The sequence below is a fragment of the Octopus bimaculoides genome, chromosome 2 (assembly GCF_046866305.1).
Source record: "Octopus bimaculoides isolate indiv1 chromosome 2, ASM4686630v1, whole genome shotgun sequence".
NCBI lineage: Eukaryota > Metazoa > Mollusca > Cephalopoda > Octopoda > Octopodidae > Octopus > Octopus bimaculoides.
This window is the reverse complement of record NC_142929.1, coordinates 191,272,344-191,295,849: the sequence shown is the minus strand read 5'-3', so window position 1 is coordinate 191,295,849 and position 23,506 is coordinate 191,272,344. Positions and strand designations below refer to the sequence as shown.

The window sequence follows — 23,506 nt, the reverse complement described above, 5'->3', positions numbered from 1 at the left end:
TGCCCCAACGCTGCTTGTCTGCACAAGCGAACCATATGGTGTATTTAATGTATCCGTATCGTAATAGCACTTTCAAATCAGATGTAAGCAGGTGGGGATTTTAGTTTAAAGACATTTTAATCCCTGGATTGCAGGATTAAGATTAACTCATTTGTGGTACTCAAAACATATAATTAATAAAAGGCTAAAGTTTTCCACCCTTATTCCTTACAAATAATGAAGAGGCGTAGGTGTGGCTGTGCGGTTAAGAAGTTCACTTTGCAACCACAAGGTTTCGGGTTCAGTCCCACAGCACGGCACTTTCTGTCTTTTAGTAAAGCCTCGAATCCAGCAATGTCTTGTGAGTGTATTTAGTAGACAGAAACTGTGCGGAAGCCTGCCGATCTATATATATACGTTTATGTGTGTCGTTGTGCTTGTCCCACCACTATCACCACCACATAACAACCGACGTTGGTTTGTTTATATCCTGTAACTTAGTAGTTCGGCAACAAAAAAAATGGTAAAGTAAGTACCAAACTTTAAAAAAATAAGAAAAATGTACAGGGGTAGATTTGCACGACTATACCCTTTAATGCATGCCCCAGTATGGCCGAAGTCCAATTTATATTAAAATCAGTTGTAGTTCACGTTCTAATCCAAAGGTTGACAGTCTTATGCAACTTCATTCAAAGTGGTTGGTTTATTCTAAACAAAACTAAAGGAGTGAAAACTCGATGAGGTTAGCCAAATCTGGATTTTATCAGAATGCTCGTAAGGTAGGCTGCCAAGATTAAAAATCCCCATTTCTTTGCGTTACATATATATATATATATATATAGAGAGAGAGAGAGAGAGAGAGAGAGAGAGAGAGAGACAAACAGACAAACAGACAGAGTGGGAGACGGGGAAAAAGAGAGGCGTACAAACACATGCATTGAGCAGAATCACAAATAATTTCGAGTCATAGTCTACAGTACAAGGGGGACAACTCTAAAATGACTGTACAAAAACTTGTCACGAAATAATTTTTAAGACTCTTTTGAACTGAATTTAGCGTTTAGTTCAGTTCCGTCGATTTAAGTCTTTTTTTTTTTATTATTATTATTTTATGAAAGGGAGATATTTGGGGATATTTTAAAATTCTCTCCAGCTCCCAGAATTTACTCAGTGTTTTATTATACTGTTGCATGCTGGAGACGAAAATTACATTCATTTCCTCTAAAACTGAACCCTTTCTACTACTATAGGGCACAAGGCCTGAAATTTTGGGAGAGGGATTAGGATTACATCGTCCCCAGTGTCCAACTGGTACTTATTTTATCGACCCCAAAGGATGAAAGGCAAAGTCAACCCCGGCAAAATTTGAACTCAGAAATACCGCTAAGCATTTTATTCGGCATGCTAACGATTCTGTCAAGCTTGCCACCTTCCTCCAGAAATTATTAATAAATTACAAGCTTTTAGTGTTATGTAGTTTTAGGTAATCGGAAGCGTCCATTACCGACATACAGGAAGTCGCAATTGTCTGTTTCCATGGTTATTTGAAAAATAATTGTGGCTGAAAAGAATTCCAAAAGATCCATGCCGTTTTTCCTTTCCAACTTACTTCAGCGGCCAATTCCCTAACCTTTAGGATGTTTGTTTGGTTTTTATAAGTCATATTTTTAAGAGAGGTGAATATTTGTTCGTCACTCTTGTGGGAATTAAGGTTCATGTGAGGATCAGACTCAGGAACCAAGCCGCAATGCTCTATACAAGGCCTGGCCAACTCGAATTACATTTAGCCGGGTTAATTCACACTTTATATTGGGTAAAGTGCTGGAAAAGTAATCTTAAATGACAAGTATGTTCTTCTGCTGAAGCACTGGCAATCAGGAGATCATTGATATAGGCATCGACGAAATCCAGTCCATCAATGACTGTCTGTAAATTGTTGAAATGTGCTGGCAGCATTTCGGACGCCAAATGACAGTCAAGAATCCGAAAGAGCCAAATGGAGTTGTTACTGCCATCTTTGGAATGTCTTTAGGGAGGACATGGAGCTGAAGGTAAGCTATTATCAGATCGAGTTTGGAAAACACAGGACAGCTATGCAGTGAGGAAGAAAAATCTTGAAGTTTTTTGAGGGCCACTTGTATACTGACAGAATTGAAAGCATTTTGCTTTCTCATGCTATTATTACAATAATGAATGAATGATTGTTGATTCAACATGAAACATTATCGTTGCAAAAACAGTAGTATCTCTCTTTTTTACTTTTCATTACAATCTTTAATTTTTGATAAAATTTTAAAGTTTGTTTAAATAAACCCATTTCAAGAAAGTATCGAGTGGACCGCAAGATAAAAGCCTGCGGGCCTCAGGTTGGCCAGCCCTGCTCTATACAGTCGCTGGCTCCGCTAGAAATAACACCCAAACCTCCCTGAAGTCATATGTATTATTCTTGTTCAGAACTTGTTAGCTTGTTTACATCTTCATAAGCCTTGCTTCCAGAGACCGCTTAAATAAGTACCAGGCTTTAAAAATATGTACTATAGTCGATTTGTTCGACTAATTAAAATGGTGCCCCAGCTTGGCCACAGTCCAATGAGTGAAAAACACAATGTAGGCACTTTTTGGTTATCTCACCCCCATTAAAAAATTGGGTTATTTCTCCCAACTAAAAAAAAATTGTAAAACTTAATAAACAAGAAAGGTGAAAAGATTAAACATCGTTTTGAATCTGATAATATTTTTATAACAAAACATACAAAACTGAAAACATTAATAAATATATATAGGTGTAGGAGTGGCTGTGTGGTAAGGAGCTTGCTTACCAACCACATGGTTCCACATTCAGTCCTACTGCGTGGCACCTTGGGCAAATGTCTTCTACTATAGCCTCGGGTTGACCAAAGACTTGAGAGTGAATTTCGTAGACGGAAACTGAAAGAAACTCATCCAATATGTGTGTGTGTGTGTGTGTGTGTGTGTGTGTGTGTGTGTGTGTATGTCTGTGTTTGTCCCCGCCCCCCCAGCATCGCTTGACAACCGATGCTGGTATGTTTACATCCCTGTCACTTAGCCATTCGGCAAAAGAGACCAATAGAATAAGTACTAGGCTTACAAAGAATAAGTCCTGGGGTCGATTTGCTCGACTAAAGGTGGTGCTCAAGCATGGCCACAGTCAAATGACTGAAACAAATAAAAGAATAAAACATGAAAACTGAAAAAAATTGAACATCTTTTTGAATTTGATAATATTTTTATAACAAACCATTCCATGCGTATTATGGAGGCCAAAAGTCAACAATGTGTTGAAGTATTGAATCAAACGAATCTAATTTTTTTAATCCAATCTCATCACCACATTAACTCAATTTTTTAGTGGGGAGATAACCCAATTTTTTAATGGGGGTGAGATAACCAAAAAGTACCCATAATGTATGTATGTGTGTATGTATGGATGTATGTAATGAAAATAAGCTAGGATAAGTCAGAGTGGTTAATGTGATGTATTGGAACACAGGCAAATACAGATCTATCAAATACCACACAACATCCATTCCTCATTTATTAAAATGATCTCTGCCCCTAGATGATGTACCACAATCACCATATGGTAGTGAATGCCCTGCTGCAAACCTAAGATTCAAGCATTCTCCAAAATGGACATGCCATTAAGAAAAAGGACAAGTTTGTTGTCAGGAGAAAAGGGGACAGTCAAGGACGTGTTTCTCATTCTATAGGCCCACTGCTTCCAGTTGCTGTTTAGTAATTGATACATCCACTAGAGACGGAGATTATTTTAATAGGCATTCCAGTACTTTTTAGTTATCTCACCCCCATTAAATAATTGCCATTAGAATATTGGTTTACCTCTCCACTAAAAAATTGAGTTTGTGGCAACAAGAGATTGGATTAAAAGAAATCCTTTAGACTCAATACTTCAACACATTGTTGACTTTTGGCCCCCTCAATAGGAATGGAAGGGTTTGTTATAAAATTGTTATCAGATTCAGTAAGATATTTAATTTTTTCAGTTTTTTTTTTTCATTTAGGTGGGGGAGATAACCAAAAGTACCAATTTTTTCATAAAACGGGGGTGGAGATTATCCAAATTTTTTAATGGGGATGTTATAACCAAAAAGTACCAGCATTCCTTTGGTATGTGTGCACGTATATAAATATATGAATGTACATGCATGTGTATGTGTATATATACTCATGCCTAATTCATTTAACCAGTTAATGGTTGTCCAACCGTAGCTAAGCCAAGACATTTTAAAACAATAGATGACCAATAAGATGAGGGGACTAAACAGCAAAAATTACCCTCCCCAATACCAGCAGGATTTCCAACTACCCACTACCAGCAGGATTCTAACTTCTCCATAAGCAGAAAAATAATGGAGTAATTCATCGCAGGTTTATAGAAGTCTGGACATTATTGTAACAATTCTCACAAACTATTTTTTATATAAATTCCTCCATTACAAACAGGACTAATCCGTATGTACCCCAAGGGCATCCAGCTGTAGAAACTCTGCCACATTAGATTGGAGCCTGGTGTTGCCATCCGGTTTCACCAGTCCTCAATCAAATCGTCCAACCCATGCTAGCATGGAAAGCGGACGTTAAACGATGATGATGATGATGATGATATATAGGTCTGGACATTTTGCAGGAAATATAGCAATAGGAACCAATGCACCAGTCTTCCTTTCCAAATGCAACTAATGCGTATGTACCAGGGAACATGTCTGCATGGGAATGTTTATGTATACATGTGTATGTATGTATGTATGTGTGGGTGGGTATATATGTGTCCTCCTCATGTATAACAACAATAATAATTGACTCATTGGTATGAATGTATAGACATTTGTGCATGTACATTTAAGTGTACATATATGTATTCATGTATTTATGTATATCTATATATGTTAAAGTATGCATATATATGTGAGTTTTTACAATTTTATATTTGGATATTGTAAATTAACTTCATGAACTTTATAAAATCTCTGAAGAGGCCTAGAGAATCATACATGTACCTCTATTTCATCTATCAATTACTCCAGCTTACTGGAGTTATATAGATAGAATGAGGCATGCCACCTCTAGGCTGAAACAGCTGTAAGACATTGTCCTTTTTCGGTCACTAGATGTCCTTTTTAATTTTAATTACTGATATGACGTAATGTCATATCAGTATGTGTTGGTATATTGTTTTTATTGTCCTCTTAGTTAAAAAATAAACAGGTAAATTGACATAATACAATGTCTGCAAGTTGATGAGTACCACATATTCCCCTCCATTTTCTTATTGCTATATAAATTAAGGGTAAAATATCCTTTTACCCACACCCATTTATTGCACTTGGTGAAAACACTAGTGTAATAATAATTGGGTATCCTTCCGGCAGTATATTGGATAGATATTATCTCTTGGTGGGTTGGATTCACAACCCCTAACTTTCTTGGATATATATATATATATATATATATATATATACGACGGGTTTCTTTCAGTTTTTGTCTACCAAATCAGCGCTTCTTTAGAAGCGCACCTCTCCAAGAAAATGACGCCTAATTTCTCCAAAAAATTACGAAAATGGCAAATATATCCAAAATAAATGAAGTATGCAAAAAACTAGTTAGATTCATCTATTTTTAAATATCTTATACTAAAAAATAAAACACGGAAAACGGGCACTCACGAATATAAAGACAAGTCAGATGATGTATCACATATTATTAATGATATGAGGGACCCGACAATAACGTTTGCAAATTCTTGATAATTTTTAATCAGATTTTTACTGCGCACTGGTTAGGGTTAAGGTTAGGTGGTGTGGACTCGCTTTACCTTTGCCCATTTTATGATGTGATATTTCCCGTTCAGACACAAAATTTGACTTAATAGTATATGGCTGTGTGGTAAGTAGCTTGCTTACCAACCACATGGTTCCGGGTTCAGTCCCACTGCGTGGCACCTTGGGCAAGTGTCTTCTACTATAGCCTCGGGCCGACCAAAGCCTTGTGAGTGGATTTGGTAGACATAAACTGAAAGAAGCCCGTCATATATATGTATATATATATATGTATGTGTGTCTGTGCTTGTCCCCCCACCATCGATGCTGGTGTGTTTACGTCCCCGTAACTTAGCGGTTCGGCAAAAAGAGATCGATAGAATAAGCACTAGGCTTACAAAAATTAAGTCCTGGGGTCGATTTGCTCGACTAAAGGCGGTGCTCCAGCATGGCCCCAGTCAAATGACTGAAACAAGTAAAAGAGTAGTTATAAACTGACTTTTAAGAAAAAGATTGTGAAACGGTCTTCTTCCAATTCGCAGACGATATTGTCGGGCCCCTTGTATCATTAATAATATCTAAACTGGTAAAAGTAAGTTACCGCCCTTTGTATCGTCCGACATGTTTGTTTACATTCGCCGGTTCCCGTTTTCCGTGTTTTATTTTTTAATATAAAATATCTAAAAATTGATGAATCTTCCTAATTTTTTGCATGCTTCATTTATTTTGGATACATTTCCCATTTTCGTAACTTTTTTAACAAGTAAGCGTCATTTTCTTGGAGAGGAGGCTTTGGTGGAGCTCGAGGCCGTGGTACTTGCTCAAGGTACCACGCAGTGGGATTGAACCCGGAAGTTTGTAAAACAAACTTCTTACTACACAACAAGTGCGATTTAAACCTACTTGACAAATAACCAGTTTTTAGAAATCCACGAGAATTCCCGCTCTTGTAGAGTATTTTTACCCTTTATTCTTAAATCGGGGTTTGGGTGTTACAAAGAATATATGAAAGATTGTAAGATATAGGAAGACATGTCAACAAACATAGGCAAATATATTTTGTTTTTGTATTTAAATTAAATACTGAAAGAAGAAGGATCGAATTGTTCAAATAAGAGAAAAATCAAGATCATAAAATGAAATTTTAAAAAAAAACCGCGGTGGGAATGAGACGTGGGAAACGAAGTTCCAAATTCCATAAGTTTGGAATTTGGTAACCCAAGACATTGACAGAATAAGCATGAGATAACAAATATTTGCAAAGAAATTAACATGAAATTAACAAAGTAAATAAACATTTAATGTAGAGATAACAAGACCAGGATATAAATTCTTTTTACTACAGGCTAAAGGCCAGTAATTTGGTGGGAGGGGCCAGTCGATTAGATTGACTCCAGTACGCAACTGGTACTTAATTTATCGACCCCGAAAGATTGAAAGGCAAAGTCGACCTTGGCGGAATTTCAACTCATAACGTAGCGACGGACGAACTACCGCAAAGCATTTCGTCCGGTGCCAACCATTCTGTCAGGTCGCGATATAAATGGAAGCGGTCGCCTTTTTTCTTCTGTAAACATTCTCACCTTAATTAAAACTAATAATTATTAGCAGTAATTAATTGTTATAGATATATTCGATGGACGGTGGAGATCGCTTTCTGGCATACGGGACATTTCCTCTGGTGATAATAATATTTCAAGGCACATTTCAAACACAGAGCTGTGTGTCCACACGGTAAGACGACGGCATTAAACTCGTAATGTTTGCAAACAGGACAGCTGCGATGGCTGGCATTTCTGTAACTACTTAAATCAACAGAACCACTATTACCATTATCATCGATGTTGTTGAAAGAAATATCTTCAGCTTCGTTGTCAGGCTCGTCGTCAGAAAATGGTTCAATGTCCGGGGGAAAATGAGGTCGTGGGGCACGAAGACCACTTCTGTGTCTCTGCGTATGGGACCGCATCCTTTGTGGTTCCCTTCTACACAGTTTATATATCAGATAGCAAGTTATTGCAAAAATAATCAAATATATTGGGAGGTATTTGGCAGGAAGATATGATGGGGCATATTTCGTGAAGAGTCTTTTACAACTTTTAAAAAGATAACTGTTATAGAGAGGCATGAAAATAAAGCAGCCAAAAGAATAGAGTTTCTCATAAAGTCTTTCGAAAGTAAAGTTTCGCCATAAATCTATGATGTGATAATTAAAGTTGAGTAACATCGGCTTCACTGAATAATGCCACAGTTCGTTGAGGCGTATCTTCGCTAAAGGTAAATACGATGAGAAATCAGTATATTGGTAAAGTATATATTGTATGAAATTAAAACATATATAAATCTCGAGTAAAGTCCATAGCAGCCATAAGATCATAGTCAAGTGATAATAATAACAGGCGGAAGTTCCTTCCCAAGCGAAACGACGAATTTATTTTTGGTATTTGTGACGAACAAGAGAAGACAATTCCGGATTTAATCCCCAAATACAGGATTATTCTTCTTTTTTCCATTTATTTCCTCCTACTTCTTGGAAGAGTCATGGAGGGAGAGCCCTCAGGTCCCCTATTCTTTAGGGGCCTATCAAAAGTAACTATCATTAGACTTTCCTGATGGATTCATAAGCGTCTAAGTCTATGGATATTATTCATCTGAGTTCAAATTCTGCCCAGGTCGATTAAATAAGTACCAGTTACGCACTAGTGTCGATGTAACCGACTTAATCCCTTTGTCTGTCCTTGTTTGTCCCCTCTGTGTTTAGCCCCTTGTGGGCAATAAACAAATAATTATTCATCCATCTCGTTCTTGTTCTTCCCCCAAGGTCTTCTACCAATTAGCTTGGCTTGAAGAATTCGTCTTGCGGTTCTTTCTTATGACATTCTAATTCACACGTCCGTCGTACTGGAGTTGTGACCTCTCAATACGGAGAGGTTCGATCCGAAGTGACTCCTTCACCTCCGAGCTACGTAACATATCGAGTAACATCACTACAAAGACCCTTGGGAGAAACCCTATTTCGGCCGCTTGTATTTACGATTGGACCCTTTCAATCATTACTCAACATTCATAACAATAGGTGAGGATAGAATTGGCCGCCGACACAAGTCTCCGTTTTGACGGAGATTTTTCAAATCTTTTTGGCACCACACAATTCGTAATGACGGGGGAAAGGTTTTTTAGGAAAAAGAAATTTTTTTAATATTCTGAGGATCGAATACTGGAGATAGCGCGTCGGACAAAATGCTTAGAAGCATTTCTTTCGACTTTTTTTCGACAACTACTGCGGTCGATGTAATCGACTAGCCCCTCCCCTCAAAATTACTCTGTGTGTGCGTTACGTGTGCGTCAGTGTGTTGGATATCTTTAAAAAGTGTTACTTGAAGAGGTTTGCGTGTGAATAGGGGAAAAGAGAGAGAGAGAGAGAGAGAGGGAGAAAGTGATGAGTAAAATGAGAGGAAGGAAAAATAGGAGAGAAGACAATTGTGTTTATAACTGAGAGAATCCTTTTTTAAGAAAAAAAAATATGTAGAAATTTATGACTAGGTTAAATAAGCTTATATAGATATATACATTAAATGTAATTTTATATATACATAAATTTTAACTGTTGGTGTTGGTTTGTGACAACATCGTAAGCGGCCAGCCTCGTTTTCAGAATTGGCGCCAATTGTGAGTGAAGGTGTTGTCACGTTGTTGTTGTTTCCTTCTAAACTAGTGTCCACGGTTGATTCTCTTACTTGATGTTTAATGTTTTAGCACCATCATGGATGTTGAATTACAAGCTATATGCAGTGCCCTCGGTTACCAGGAAGGGTCGAAATACTTAAAAGAACCGGATTGTCTGGAATCGGTAAAAGATCTGATACGTTGTTTGAGACGAGATGACGATACGTGTTGCATTCGTCGCCAGCTGGGACAGGCAGAAATTGTACAAAGTGACTTACTACCTTTGATTAAAGAATACAAATCCGATCGCAGTCTTTTCGAGACTGTCATACGGCTGTTACTTAATCTTACACAGCCGGCACGTCTTTGTTTTGGGGGCCAGATTCCCGAAGATAAAGTTCTGAGGAACTACTACATGGAAGTAGAAAGCATTCTGAGGAACTACAAAAAGGCCTTCGTCGACGATGTGCTTTTCGCTGTACTCACCGAGAAATTAACCGATTTATTGAAACTTGACTGGGAACACAGACACGAAGAGGACCGAGTGTTGATTGAAAGGCTGTTGATCCTAGTACGGAATGTGCTTCATGTTCAGCCAGATGCCAACGAAGAAAAGAGGACGGACGACGATGCCAGCATTCACGACCAAGTGCTGTGGTCGTTACACGTCAGCGGTATGGAAGATTTACTCCTATATGTGTCTAATTCTGCTGACGAAAGACAGTACTGCATGCATACATTGGAGATTGTAACTCTGATGTTTCGTCAACAAACACCTGCCTTGCTTGCTTCGGCCGGTGTCCAACGAGCGATCAGCGAAAAAGAAAAAGATGTGAGAGAATTGGAAATTATTCGTGAACAGGAACGAATTGCTAAACAAAAACGAGTTCGATACATGAGTACAAGACACTCCCGGTTCGGTGGCACCTACGTACTTAAGAATGTCCAGTCGATTAGCGATAGAGAAGTCATCTTTCACGGATCCCTGTATAAAGCAGGTAACCATTCTTTTGATATTACTAAAAAATCTCGTGTTACCCCCAAAAACCGTGCCCCCATCACACAAGTCGATGTTGTTCGCAGATCAACTCTGAGTATTCGCCTGTGCCTAAAAGAATTCTGCGTCCAGTTCTTGGAGAACTGCTACAATCCCCTTATGTCTGCAGTGAAAGATAATTTGGTGCGTGAGGTTGCTCAAGATCATGATGAAACCTATTATTTGTGGGCCTTGCGGTTTTTCATGGAATTTTGTCGTTTGCACAGCCAACAGGTTGAACTCATTAGTGAAACTCTGTCAGTGTCTGCCTTTCATTACATCCAGGTGAATCTCTTCAATTATTATGAAATGATTACGACAGATAAGAAAGAAGCTAAAGTCTGGGCGAAACGAGTGCATCTGGCTCTGAAGGCTTATCAAGAACTTTTAATGACTCTTCATTCTATGGAAACATCCAAGAACAAGCACCTTGTATCAAGTGCTAAGGTCTTAAAAGGTAATATTTTCTACATGATGGAATTTCGCGATATATTCGTGGTTCTGTTAAGTAAGTTCGATCACAGCAAATATTCTACCTCCTATTTGACAGATTTGGTGCATGCAACTCATCTGTTCTTGAAGATGTTGGAGATTTCCCAGAAATCTAACCGATGTATCGTGGTACAAAAAAAAAAGAAAGCCTCACAGAAATCTAAAAGCTCTCGGAATAATAAAAACAACAATGCTGGCAATTCTTCGAGAACGCAATTATCTGAAGAAGAACTTCTTAATCTGTGGGATGATGTTTCTAGTGAAGTTTCTGCTGTGTTGAGTGGAGAGAATGAAATGAGTGAAGGTGTTCTCCCCTTCGATGCCGCTTCAGAAGTCGACATTGATCAACAGCGAGCAGATACTATGGTACGTATACAGACCTGCCTTCGATCAAAAAATCCTGCAGAAGCTGTGGCACTTCTCCGTGCAGCCCGGGAGGTTTGGCCTGACAACAATGAATTTGGCAGTGCTGAAATGAGTCCCGAAGATGAATTTTTAGCCCTAAGAGAGGTATTTATGGCAAATTTATCTCAGAATAGTGAAAACATGGCTGCTACAGTGGCTGAAGAATTAGAAGAACAGGAAGATGATATTGTCGAAGAGGAAATGTCTTCGGTTGTTACCAGTGAAGAAGAACTCAGTACTCGAGATTTTATTGCTAAATTTGCCAAACCTGCGATTCTCCAAAGTTACACCACCCTACTTGCTAACTTCAAAAACAATTCAGCTTTTACAAACCACTGCATCATCAAAATGTTCCACCGTATTGCTGTTGATCTTCATCAGGAGGGCATGTTCTTCCAAGCCCGCCTGTTTTGCATCTTCAGAGAAGCATTTGCCCTGTCCAAAGTGAAGCATTTTCAGGAAATAGTGCAATTTGGTGTGTTCATTGTCCGGAAATTCTTCGTTGTAGCTGAGAAGAACAAAAAAATTTTCATGGAAATGTTATTCTGGAAAACAGCCCGGGAAGCTGGAGAACTTTCGGATGGTTACTTTAATCCAAACCAAAATGTGAAACAAGTTTGGACTGAGGACCAGGAAATGGAACTAAAACGGTTGTTTGATGAAGCGAAAGAAGACCCTGAGAAGGATATTGTTGGTCATATCATGGCACATTTAACGGACGAGACCAAATCTCGTGGTCAGGTTCTCCGCCAGCTGAGAATCAGTGGCTTGATTCAATCTGCTAAAGATTTGAAACGAAAACAACCCCCATCGACCAACAGTGACAGGGCGCCATGGACGGAGGAACAAGAAACAGAACTCAGAGATGCTTTTGAACGGTTTCGAGGGTCTGATGATCCACTTGGTAACACCATGCAGAATTTGTCTTTTACTAAACCCAAGAATAAAATCAAAGATAAACTTTTTGGTTTGGATATTGTCCAGGATAAGAAAGAACTCTATAAGAAAAGATCAAGGAGGAAGAAACAGGGACGAATGGATGGGAGTGGTGAGAGTGGAAGTAACAGTGATTCAAATGATGATGATGATTGTGTTCAAGAAGGTCATGTGATGGCCACCCATTCTGATTCCTCTGGAGAGGAAAGTGATGAAGTCGAAGGAACTCGTGATATTGAGGGCCAACCTAGCAACAGTGATGACCTACCTAGCACTGATATTGAGGATGTTTTGAAATGTTTGGTGAGCCATGACTACAAAGGTCCCATCAGCTGGATCCAGAGGTCACTGCGAAGAACTGCTGAAGACAGACAGACACCGGGTACCTATGTTGGTGTACCTGTGGTACCACTTACTGAAGAAAATGAGGAGGCAATGGAAGACCCTATATTTCTTGACTTCCTGTTGCTGATTGGCCTCTCAAAGCCTATCACTGGTCAAGAGGCTTTCTGGCGTATCACTGGTGATTTGGATGGTTCCACGTTGACCATGATTGCTGATGGCTTGAATCTGGACGAGAACGGTCAGCCTACAAATACAGCAGAACTGAAGACATGGTTGGTGGCTAGGTCAGTGAAGTCAAAGACTGGTCAAAAACAAAATAAATCAAAGAAAGAGAAATCAAAAACCTCTGAAAATAATGGTAAAAGGAAGAAAGCGCTAATGGCACTGCAGAAAAAACAAACAAAAGACAAAAAAACTAAAGGAAAGAACAAAGCAAAATCCAGTAAAAACAATGATGAAGATAAAAAAAACTCAAAAAAGCAACGGCGAACAAAGAAGAAAAAGATTTCTGAAAACTCTGAAGAAGAAAATGGTGATTCCAACTCTCAACTAAATGTTTCTGGGAGTAATTCTCCAAAGTTTTCTAAACAAAGAAATTCAAAAGAGAATAAAAAAAAGAAGAGGAGGAGAATTGAGTTTGAGGACAGCAGTGATGAGGATGATGTAGAAGATAGATCTGAGAGTAATGCACGGAATGGTTCCATCCAAATTGATGATGATGATGAGAGTGGGGATGAACCTCTTATTTCTCAGGTAAAATCTAAACAAAATGCTGATGATGACAGTGATGATGATAGTGATGTACCTCTTAATTCTCTGCCAACATCCAAGAAAAAAATTAACCAAGATTTTAACGCTAACTGTTCAAAGAGAAAAGAAACTCCTTTAGCAAAGTTCAATTCTTCCGACAGTGACAGTGATGATGGCCGGTTGTTTATCGAAACTGAGTTGGAGAACTTTGACACTGTTGGAACCTCCGAAAAGAAGAAGAAGAAAAAGAAGCGTTTATTGAGTGATAGCAGCGATGAGGATGCGGGAAATCATAATGTTAGCACTGTAGACCTTCAACAAGAAAACGATGATGTTTCCCTTAATAAGGAAGCAACAGTCCCGCAGCTTGCAGGACCAAGTTTTGTGAAGAAAACCAAAAAGCGACAAAAACTGATAGACTCTGAGAGCAGTGACGGTGGCCACAGTGGGAAGACTATGGAGGAGTTGGATGACTCTGCTGCAGAAAGAAAAACGGTAAATGGAAGTAAACGGCAGAAAATTGCAATATTGGAGAGCTCTGATGATGATTCAGGTGATGAAGATAAGGAAAATCATGAAATTGATTCCACTAAAGAATTGAACCCAAAACAGGATGATGTTGATTTGTTCGACAAAGCTAAAAGTGTCCAGACCCCCAAATATGTCAAACAGAATCCAAATATTATCAACAACAATACTGTTGATACTTTCCCAGCCACTTTGTTGTCCTTACCAAATATGGAACCAGACACCAATGTCTTTGATGACCATATACCACTTGTTACTGCCATTCGCAGGAAACGTGTTCTTAGCAGTGATGATGAGAATGATTAAAGGTGACTTTCCAAATCTTTCTTGGAGTAAAAGAAATTAAGTAACCATTCCCCAAATCATATTTTCTTCCTTTGGCATCTTCTGTGACTCAAAGGCTCAAAGAATGTCTAACAGGAAATTATCATTATTATTTTTATATTTATGGAGAGTCAGCATCATATATATATATATATTGTTTTGGGATTTGGTTTGCAAGATTCTTTATGTGAGTTTGTGTATTGAAGCATATTCTGTTGTGTCCGGCGAGAGTCATTTTCTTTTTGTGCCATATAATTTAACACACTCACTGGGAAAATTTCCACTTATTTGTTTTTTAATTTTTTCGTTGCGTCTTGCAACCTTTTCAATAGTCTTGAAAAGGTTGCAGGACGCAACAAAAATTTTAGAAAAAATAAATAAGTAAATGAGTGGAAATCGAACTGGTGAGTGTGTTAAATTATAAGACACTAAAAGAGAATGGTTCTCCCCAGACACAACAGTATATATATATATATCTACACACGCATGCACACACATGCTATATTTGTATATAGCATATAAAATAAATGTAAAATAACGACACACACACACACACCTATACACTACAGAACTGAATTGTAGCAAATTATATAAATTATAAAAACTTTTGTTTTAAATAAATTTTTTTTTTATAACACAACACAAGTGACTGAAAAATCATTAAAACTAGAAATATTTTTCAATTCCTTTTTCCTTGTAAAAGAACAGAATTCAACAGACAAATTGGTTAATAAAGAAACATTTCTTTTTTTAATTAATATTTCACTTTGTTAATTAATGACCAGCTTTGTGGTTAGTGTATCAGGTCATGATTCCCAGGAGTGCGTTGTGGCCTTAAGCAAGGCTCTTTATTTCACATTGCTCCACTCCACTCAGCTGGCAAAAATGAGTAGAACCTGTAATAGAAAAGGACCAGCTGTGTCATGCTGAGTCTCCTGGAGAACTATGTTAAGGGTACATATGTCTGGAGTACTCAGCCACTTGCATGTTAATTTCACAAGCAGGCTAATCCATTGGTTGGACCAACTGCAACTCTTGTTGTCATAACCGATGGAGTGCCAGTTACATGGTTGGCGTTTTCACCCAGAATATAACAGTAATATCTTGCCATTATCTTCATCATTAGGGCGGTGAGCTGGCAGAATCATTAGCACACCAGCTGAAATGCTTAGTGGTACTTTGCCTGCCGTTATGTTCTGAGTTCAAATTCCACCAAGGTCGACTTTGCCTTTCATCCTTTCGGAGTCAAATAAGTACCAGTTACGCACTGGGGTCGATCTAATCGACTTATTCCCTTTATCTGTCCTTGCTTGTCCCCTCTATGTTTAACCCCCTGTGGGCAATAAAGACATTATTTTTTTTAATGTCCATTTTCCATGTTCGCATGGATTGGATGGAACTTGTTGATGCCTTTCCTGTCACCAACCTTCACCTCTTTCCAAGAAAGGTAACATCCCCCCTCCCCCATGGCCAAACATCTTTTTCTTGGAAGATTGAAAACAAACAACATCACTTGTATAATAATTATATTCATTTACTACCATTATTTGATCCTTTCTATTCTAGGCACAAAGCCTGAAATTTGCGAGGAAGGGTAAGTCGATTAGATCAACCCCAGTGCATAACTAGTACTTATTTCATCGACCCCAAAAGGATGAAAAGTAAAGTCGACCTTGGCAGAATTTGAACTCAGAACGTAGCGGCAGATGAAATACTGCAAAGCATTTCGCCCAGTGTGCTAACGATTCTGCCAACCTGCCACCTTACAACCGTTATATAATGTCAAGACAAGGATACACACACACACACATAAGTGCGTATATATAGAGATGGATGGGGAGGAGAATCTTTTGTTTAGTTTCTGTGTGCCACGTGAGTAACCTTACGGATGTTTTTCAAGAACCTGTACTGTCTCCCCTTTTCATTATTCAAACCCCTCCCTCACTGTTCACTCGCATGAAGCTAATCCCCGTCCCAGGGTTTGTAGTCATGTGAGCTGCATGGCAACCTCGCTCGTGCAGGTGACATGAGAAATGCATCCAGTACACACTGTAAAATGGTTGGCATTAGGAAGGGTCTCCAGCCTTAGAAACTTTGCCAAAACAGACAACTGGAGCATGGTACAGTCCTTTGGGCACATTGAATCCCATCAAACCAGCATGGAACAGGATCACTGAGTGATGATGACGACGATGATACACACACACACACACCCACACGCCTCTAATATTTTGTGGAAACGTGTGGCCAGGGTGAAATATTGCTTTGCTAAGAAACGAGGGTTGACAACAAGAAAAGCATTGAGCTGTAGAAAATTCATCACCATGAACTCCACCAAACCCATACCAGCATGGAAAAGTGGACGTCAATGTTGTTGTTATTATTATTATTATTAATTATTACTAAATGTGAATGAGTTCTAACTCTGATATTAATAATCAACTGTCAGATTGTCGTTCAGTCCCAGATTTGATTTGATCCGAGTTAAATCTTCGCAACGAAGGGGAGATCACTGTGTTAGATTCTCCACCATCCGTCTTTTAACGTCAACTTTTCGTCGCTTGTATGGCTCAGACTGAGTTTATTGAGGCAGATTTTCTGCATTCGGATGTCCTTCCTGTTGCTAACCGTCACCTGTTTCCAAGCAAGGTAATATTTCCCCTCCAAGGCCAGACATGTTTTTCATGATAACCATTTATAATTACAGCATTCTGTCTAGACAAGGAAAAACAAACAAACAAACACACATGTTTCATATTTGTTTCAAAATATAACATTGGCTTATGTCTGTTTCAGAAATCTTTTTTAGAATTTATCTGAAAAATATGTTCTGTCAAGAAGAAGAAAAAAGAAGAATTACAAATGGCCAAATCCTGTTCTTGTTTATAGTTTCTGAGTTGTTTTAAAATATTTTGCAGCTATTTTGGTTGCTGTTTCTGTGTGACACTACTACCATAATGGATGGAACCAACTGCGGAGCACAATATTATCATCATCATCATTTAACATCCATTTTCTATGCCAGTATGGGTTGGATGGTTTGACAGCAGCTGCACCAGGCTCCAATCATCTGTGTTCGCATGGATTCTACAGCTGGATGCCCTTCCTAACACCAACCACTTTACAGAGTGTACTGAGTACTTTTTATGTGGTGCCTTAGTTTTAGGATTTCAATTGTTGTGGTGGGTGGGTCTTTAGTCATCATCACCAACATCAGTTTCACTTTCACTTTCCTGTCTCACACGCATCAAATGGGTTGTCTCTGTCCAAGCTAGTTCTTTGGAGTCACTGTCCTCCGAGATGGTTCACAGTATTAGATTTCACTCACACCTTTTATTTTTGCTATGGTTAGAGATTTTCATTTACTCAACCTGACTAAAGGGCCCTACAGGACCCTACATGGTTTCCTCCCATTCATCCACCACTTTGCCAAGGGTATTGGTTATATTCTATCATGACACCAGCACCAATGAAGTAGCCTTGCACACATAACACACACACACACAGAGTAATTTTGAGGGGAGGGGGCTTGTCGATTACATCAACCACAGTACTTGACGTAAAACATCGAAAGAAATGCTTCTAAGCATTTTGTCCGACTTGCTATCTCCAGTATTCGATCCTCAAAATTTACTACCCTATGTTGTCCCTTTTATTTCAAGTCCATGTGGCCCAGAGAATGAGTAGAAGGGAGATTTATGACAAAAGAACCCAAATGAATGGATGAAGGATGTGACAGCTTGATGGAAGAGTTATTGGGGTGAAAGACTGGCAGTTGTTATGGAGATTGTTTATAATTCCATTAAATAGACTACACATAAAAGTACCCATGCAGTGCCACTTAAAATCACCCAGTGACACTCTGAAAGGTGGTTGGCATGTTAGGAAGGGCATCCAGCTGTAGAAACCATACCAAATCAGACTGAAGTCTGGTGCAGCTTGGTCAAATCGTCCTACCCATGCCAGCATGGACAACAGATGTTAAATGATGATGATGATGGTAACTATAATACTTTGTTTTTAACGGTGGAACTTGAAGTAGTTGAAGCTATAAATAATAAACAGCATGAAGTGCCATTTTGAGTCGACCAACCAAAATTCAGTCATTCACATCCAGCCATAGAAACCATGCGGAAACAGACAACTGGGTCCTGGTACAGCTCTCCAGCCTTACCAGCTCCTGTTAAACTGTCTAACCCATGCCGGCATGGAAAATGGACGTTAAATGATGATGATGATGATATCTTTCATCTTTTACTTGTTTCAGTCATTAGACTGTGGCCATGCTGGAGCACCACCTTGAATATTTGTCAAACAAATCAACGCCAGTACTTTTTTTTTAAGCCTAGTACTTCTATCGATCTCTTTTACCGAACCACTAAGTTATAGAGACGTAAACACACACGATGGGCTTCTTTCAGTTTCCTTCTACCAAATCCACTCAAAGTTTTGGTATAATAGAAGACACTTGCCCAAGGTGCCACTCAGTAGGACTGAACCCGGAACCATGTGGTTGGTAAGCAAGCTACTTACCACACAGCCACTCCTGCAACCAAATCTTTCTCAAATTATACTGTCTGTGAAAAAAAGCGGACGCATTGGATAATGTATACTATGTGTGAAAAATGTCGGTATGGTCACGGCTGGAATGCTTTTAACAATGTCAGCTTGATCAGGGCTAGTATCAAATAGCAGTGCTATTTAAGTCTGTTCGAGTTATGTCCCTTGGACCTTTGAAAAATTGGTTCTTTTTATAATTTGATTTTGTTCTGGTTTCTCCCTTAGTCACAAGGTTTGAATTTGTGATTACGGCTGAATGCTGCGACGTGGTTTTCAAATACGCTAGAAATAGCAGCTGAATCTCTCAAAACACGCTTTACCATCGACAAAAATTAGAAGGATAAACAATGTCTGAAAAATTTGGGTGGTCATGGCAAGGATGTGTTTGATCAAAGATCTGCTCAACCACGGCTGACCTAGGGCCAAACAACAAGCAGTATTTTATCAACCCTCTGTGGTTTGACCTTAGCTGGATGTAGAAATATGAGAAATTATCTAAACCTGTGGTTCTTAACCACGGAGCATATGACCTTTGGGGACCCTTTCATCAGAGACATTCTTGCCATGACCATCCAAGATTTTGTTGCTAAAGTTTCATCATCATTGTTTAATGTCCGTTTTCCATGCTGGTATGGGTTGGACGGTTTGACTGAGGTCTGGAGAACCAGATGGCTGCACCAGGCTCTCCAATCTGATTTGGCAGAGTTTCTACAGCTGGATGCCAATGGTTGCTTTTTATATGCCACCGGCACAGGTGCTAGTCAGGCGGGCCTAGCATCGATCACATTTGGATAGTGCTTTTTACGCGCCACCAGCACAGGGGCCAGTTACGGGGTACTGGCATCAGCCACGTTCAGATGGTGCTTTTTACATGCTACCAGCATGGGAGCCAGTCAGAGGGCACTGGCCACAGCTATGGTTTATCTGCAATAAATTGGTTACAATTACACAAAATATTTTAACAATTTTTTTATACAATTCCAAATAATATTTAATCATAAAAATATAATAGGATTTTATTGAACACTGAATGGTTATGAGGGTCCAGTTGAGTAAAATAGGGGTCAAAGGAGTCCATAGACCTGAGAATCACTGAATAAATCAGGGCTGAATACTGACCCCATGGGATTCTATGTGGTTATCCAAGCGATTAATAAACAAACGATCTTGAGCCTTGACCCATTGCCTGCCATGAGCCCCATTTAGGGATCTGCTAAAAACAGTCTCACTGCCAGGTTTTGTTATATTTAAAGTGAATTGCTTATGTACTCTGCATTTGCAGAGGTGTGTTTAACAATATTTAGTTGTTAAAGTTTGTCATTATTAAATCTGGCCAATTCTAGAGGACATTTTGTGTAATAAATCACAATTTTTGAACCACAAAAATATTGACTGTTTTGAAAACCTTTTTTTTGTTTTTTTTTTGTTTTGGCATTTCCCATCAAAATATCATTCATTGATATTTCATACACTTTCACATTCGATTCTATAGTTTCATAAAAACTAATATGTTTATTATTGTAGTTGAATAGAAAAGGATAAATATGCCTTTGTTTTCAGCGATCCCCATTTGAGACTTTTCAAAAATTTACCATATTTTCCAAAATAATTAACATATAAAGAAAATTTTAATTCTCTATATTATTTGAACTCCTAAGACACCTGGCAAAGCCAAAAAATTTGGCAGTTAATGGTTAAAGGTGTTAAATTATTAATTAGCAAATTGAATCTGGAAGAATGTGAGTAATTTAAAATTAAAAACTAATTTCCAGCCAAACATTGATGTAATATTAATTAATATTCACCAAACATATTTCACATTAAATGTTCTGAATATATAAATGTAATATGACTGAATTTTTATGGTTCTTTATAAATTTTGTTAAGTATTTTCATTAAATTTCTTTAAATATTTTTTATTGAAAAGCCCAAAAGAAGAAAGGAATTTCTTTTTTTTTTTTATCAACTTTTTATCATCAATTTTTCCTTGCTTGTATGGGTCTTTGTTGAGGCAGAATTTCCATGATCGGATGCTCTTTCTGTCTCTAAACCTCACCTGCTTCCAAGAAACCTATTATATCCCAATAGCTAGACATAGTTTCCACAGAAGACTGGGATGGATAACATTGCTTGTACGATGGTGATGCTTGCTTATAGCCATTACATGATGTCAAGATAAGGATATGCACAAACTCTGACACATGCGTGCATGCGAATTTTCTGTTTTTCAGGTTTGACAAAAGCCTCAGGCCGACCAAAGCCTTGTGAGTGGATTTGGTAGACAGAAACTGAAAGAAGCCCATTGCACACACATGTATATATATATTATACATATATATGTATGTGTTGGTGTATATGTCTGTGTTTGTGCCCCCACCATGTTTACATCCCCGTAACTTAGCGGTTCGACAAAAGCGACTGATAGAATAAGTACTAAGCTTACAAAGAAGAAGTCCTGGGGTTGATTTCTTTGACTAAAAGGTGGTGCTCCAGCATGGCCACAGAGAAATGACTGATACAAGTAAAAGAATATATGCAACAACGCATAGCCTAAAGGTAAAGATGTTGCACTCACAATTGCAAGATTGTGGTTTCAATTCCTAGACTGAGCAGTGCATTGTGTTCTTGAGTAAAACTCTTCATTTCACATTGCTCTGTGATCACTGTGACACCTGATGCGTGGCACACCTGATGCACCTGTTCAGGCAACATCGATTTGATGGAGAGAGAGTGAGCTGATGTGGTGGCACGTGCTTTTGATCACTTGTGCAGGTTTTTCAGCAAAAAGCTGAACATTTATCCATCGTCTTCGACAGATGAGTCCATCGTATAAACCTCTTGGTTGTGGATGAGGTAAACCCAAAAGATGCAGGGCAAACTGGTAGGAAATGACCTTCAGATGTTGAGCTTCATAGAGAAGATGACAAAAGATTGAGGTCATTGGTGATTTGCTGTGCTTGGGAAGACCCGTCTAGTAAGTAAAAAGGAGGCCCTAAAGGTGTGTTTCTCGAGTCTATACTCCTCTAGCAGAATCGTTAACACGCTGGGCGAAATGCTTAATGGTATTTCATCTGCCATTATGTTCTGAGTTCAAATTCTGCCGCGGTCGACTTTGCCTTTCATTCTTTCGGGGGTCTATTAAATAAGTACTAGTTATGCTCTGGGGTCAATGTAATTGACTTAATCCCTTTGTCTGTCCTTGTTTGTCCCCTCTATGTTTAGCCCCTTGTGAGCAATAAGGAAATATATACTCCTCTCCCCTAATGCCCCTCCCACTTCTCATGTCCACCACTCACTGCATTCCCCTCCCCTCTATCTCCCATTTTTTTTTGCACCCTCACAAACTTACCTGCACCACAACCTGTTCCTGCTGAATCCCTTCCCACTACCCTGCAACTCATCTTCCGAACCTCACTCCTTTCATCCACATTCCCTTCCCAACCATTTTGGACCCTCTTTTCACACTCTTGCAAACTTACCCACCCATTCACCCTATTCAATCCCCTGTATTACTACACCTATATACTCTCCCCTTTAACTTGTGCCCCAACATATCTTCATCTTCTTTCTCTCCCTCTTCTCTCTCTCTCTCCCTCTCTCCTCTCTTCACCCCTCTCCTTTTCCACCAGGGTGCCACACAGTGGGACTGAACCCTGAACCATGTGGTTGGAAAGCAAGTTTCTTAAGCACAAAGCCATATCTGCAACTAGGGGTATCATTTTTAAAAATTCACTTCCGGTCTAAAAAAAACAGCTTCCATTAGATCGTTTAATTCCCGAGTATGCCTTGATTGAGTAAGTACATAATTAACGACCTTCCAATCAATCCTTTTTACCAGCAAGATGTACCTCGACCTACATTATCCAATGTCACCATAATTTTTTTCTCTCTAATGATGTGATTTTCTGAGTTATATGGCTGCTATTACTAGCAGCTCTAGTGACCACATAGACCAATGACCTAAAAACCAAAGGTGCATTTATTCTTCAATCGTACGCTAAATAGTTCATGGGGGCACGAAAGGAAATCATTTTTCTTTCCGCAAAGCCTCACTCCTTGACCTCAAATACGACCTTCTGTGATAGAGACCAGACAATTGAGGACTTGTGTACTCTAAAGTCTCGTATATTTCTATGAAAACTCGTAAATATAACTGAGGTTATGATAGATAAACGGTCTGTAAGCAAGGGTTTTCCATATATGACCATCTTGTCTTTTTATAAGTTAGGCTACATTGCTTGATGTGTGTGTGTGTGTGTGTCTGTGTTTAAGATAGCTGTGATTTTGAGAAAAACATTCGTTGCTATTTCTAGCAGGTACAATATTATGGTTACCATTTCAATTTCCGAAACGAAACTGGTTTACCCTGCTCAGCCAAGAAACCAGTTTCGTTTCGACCATTTTATAAGAACCGGTCTTTTTCGTGTTGAAGTTATTTCCCTGGAACCTCAACCGGAAGCTACTTGTGAAGGACACGACATGCTGCCTCAATAATTGTAATTTGGTGTTGTAACCCGAACATAACAACGGTCCATGGCCAAGTATCTTGCACAAATCATTGTGGCTGGAGCCCAGATCGTGGGACGGGCCTTTACGGCTGCTTTACGCCAGGAATTGAGGACTAGTCAACAAAATGCTCAGAGATCTGGCGGCGGACGAAGAGGGACCCGTCGCGCTGCCGACGACA

General features: G+C 38.9%; 2 protein-coding genes across 3 annotated transcripts in view; both read left to right on the top strand.

The window, feature by feature from the left end:
- Positions 1 to 9,417: 9,417 nt before the first annotated feature.
- Positions 9,418 to 15,017, top strand: LOC106880412 (protein timeless homolog). The gene has a single exon (XM_014930328.3). It carries the CDS (start codon positions 9,541 to 9,543, stop codon positions 14,239 to 14,241), a length of 4,701 nt encoding a protein of 1,566 aa, XP_014785814.1. The 5' UTR covers positions 9,418 to 9,540; the 3' UTR covers positions 14,242 to 15,017.
- An 8,216-nt stretch (positions 15,018 to 23,233) lies between these two features.
- Positions 23,234 to 23,506, top strand: part of LOC106880413 (mitochondrial import inner membrane translocase subunit Tim16) — a 6,545-nt gene continuing 6,272 nt past the window's right edge. For both annotated transcript variants that reach the window (XM_089348251.1, XM_089348252.1), the window contains exon 1: positions 23,234 to 23,506. This exon is cut by the window's right edge and continues 429 nt beyond it. In XM_089348251.1, coding sequence (XP_089204377.1) covers positions 23,353 to 23,506 — 154 coding nt within the window. In that variant the 5' untranslated portion in view covers positions 23,234 to 23,352.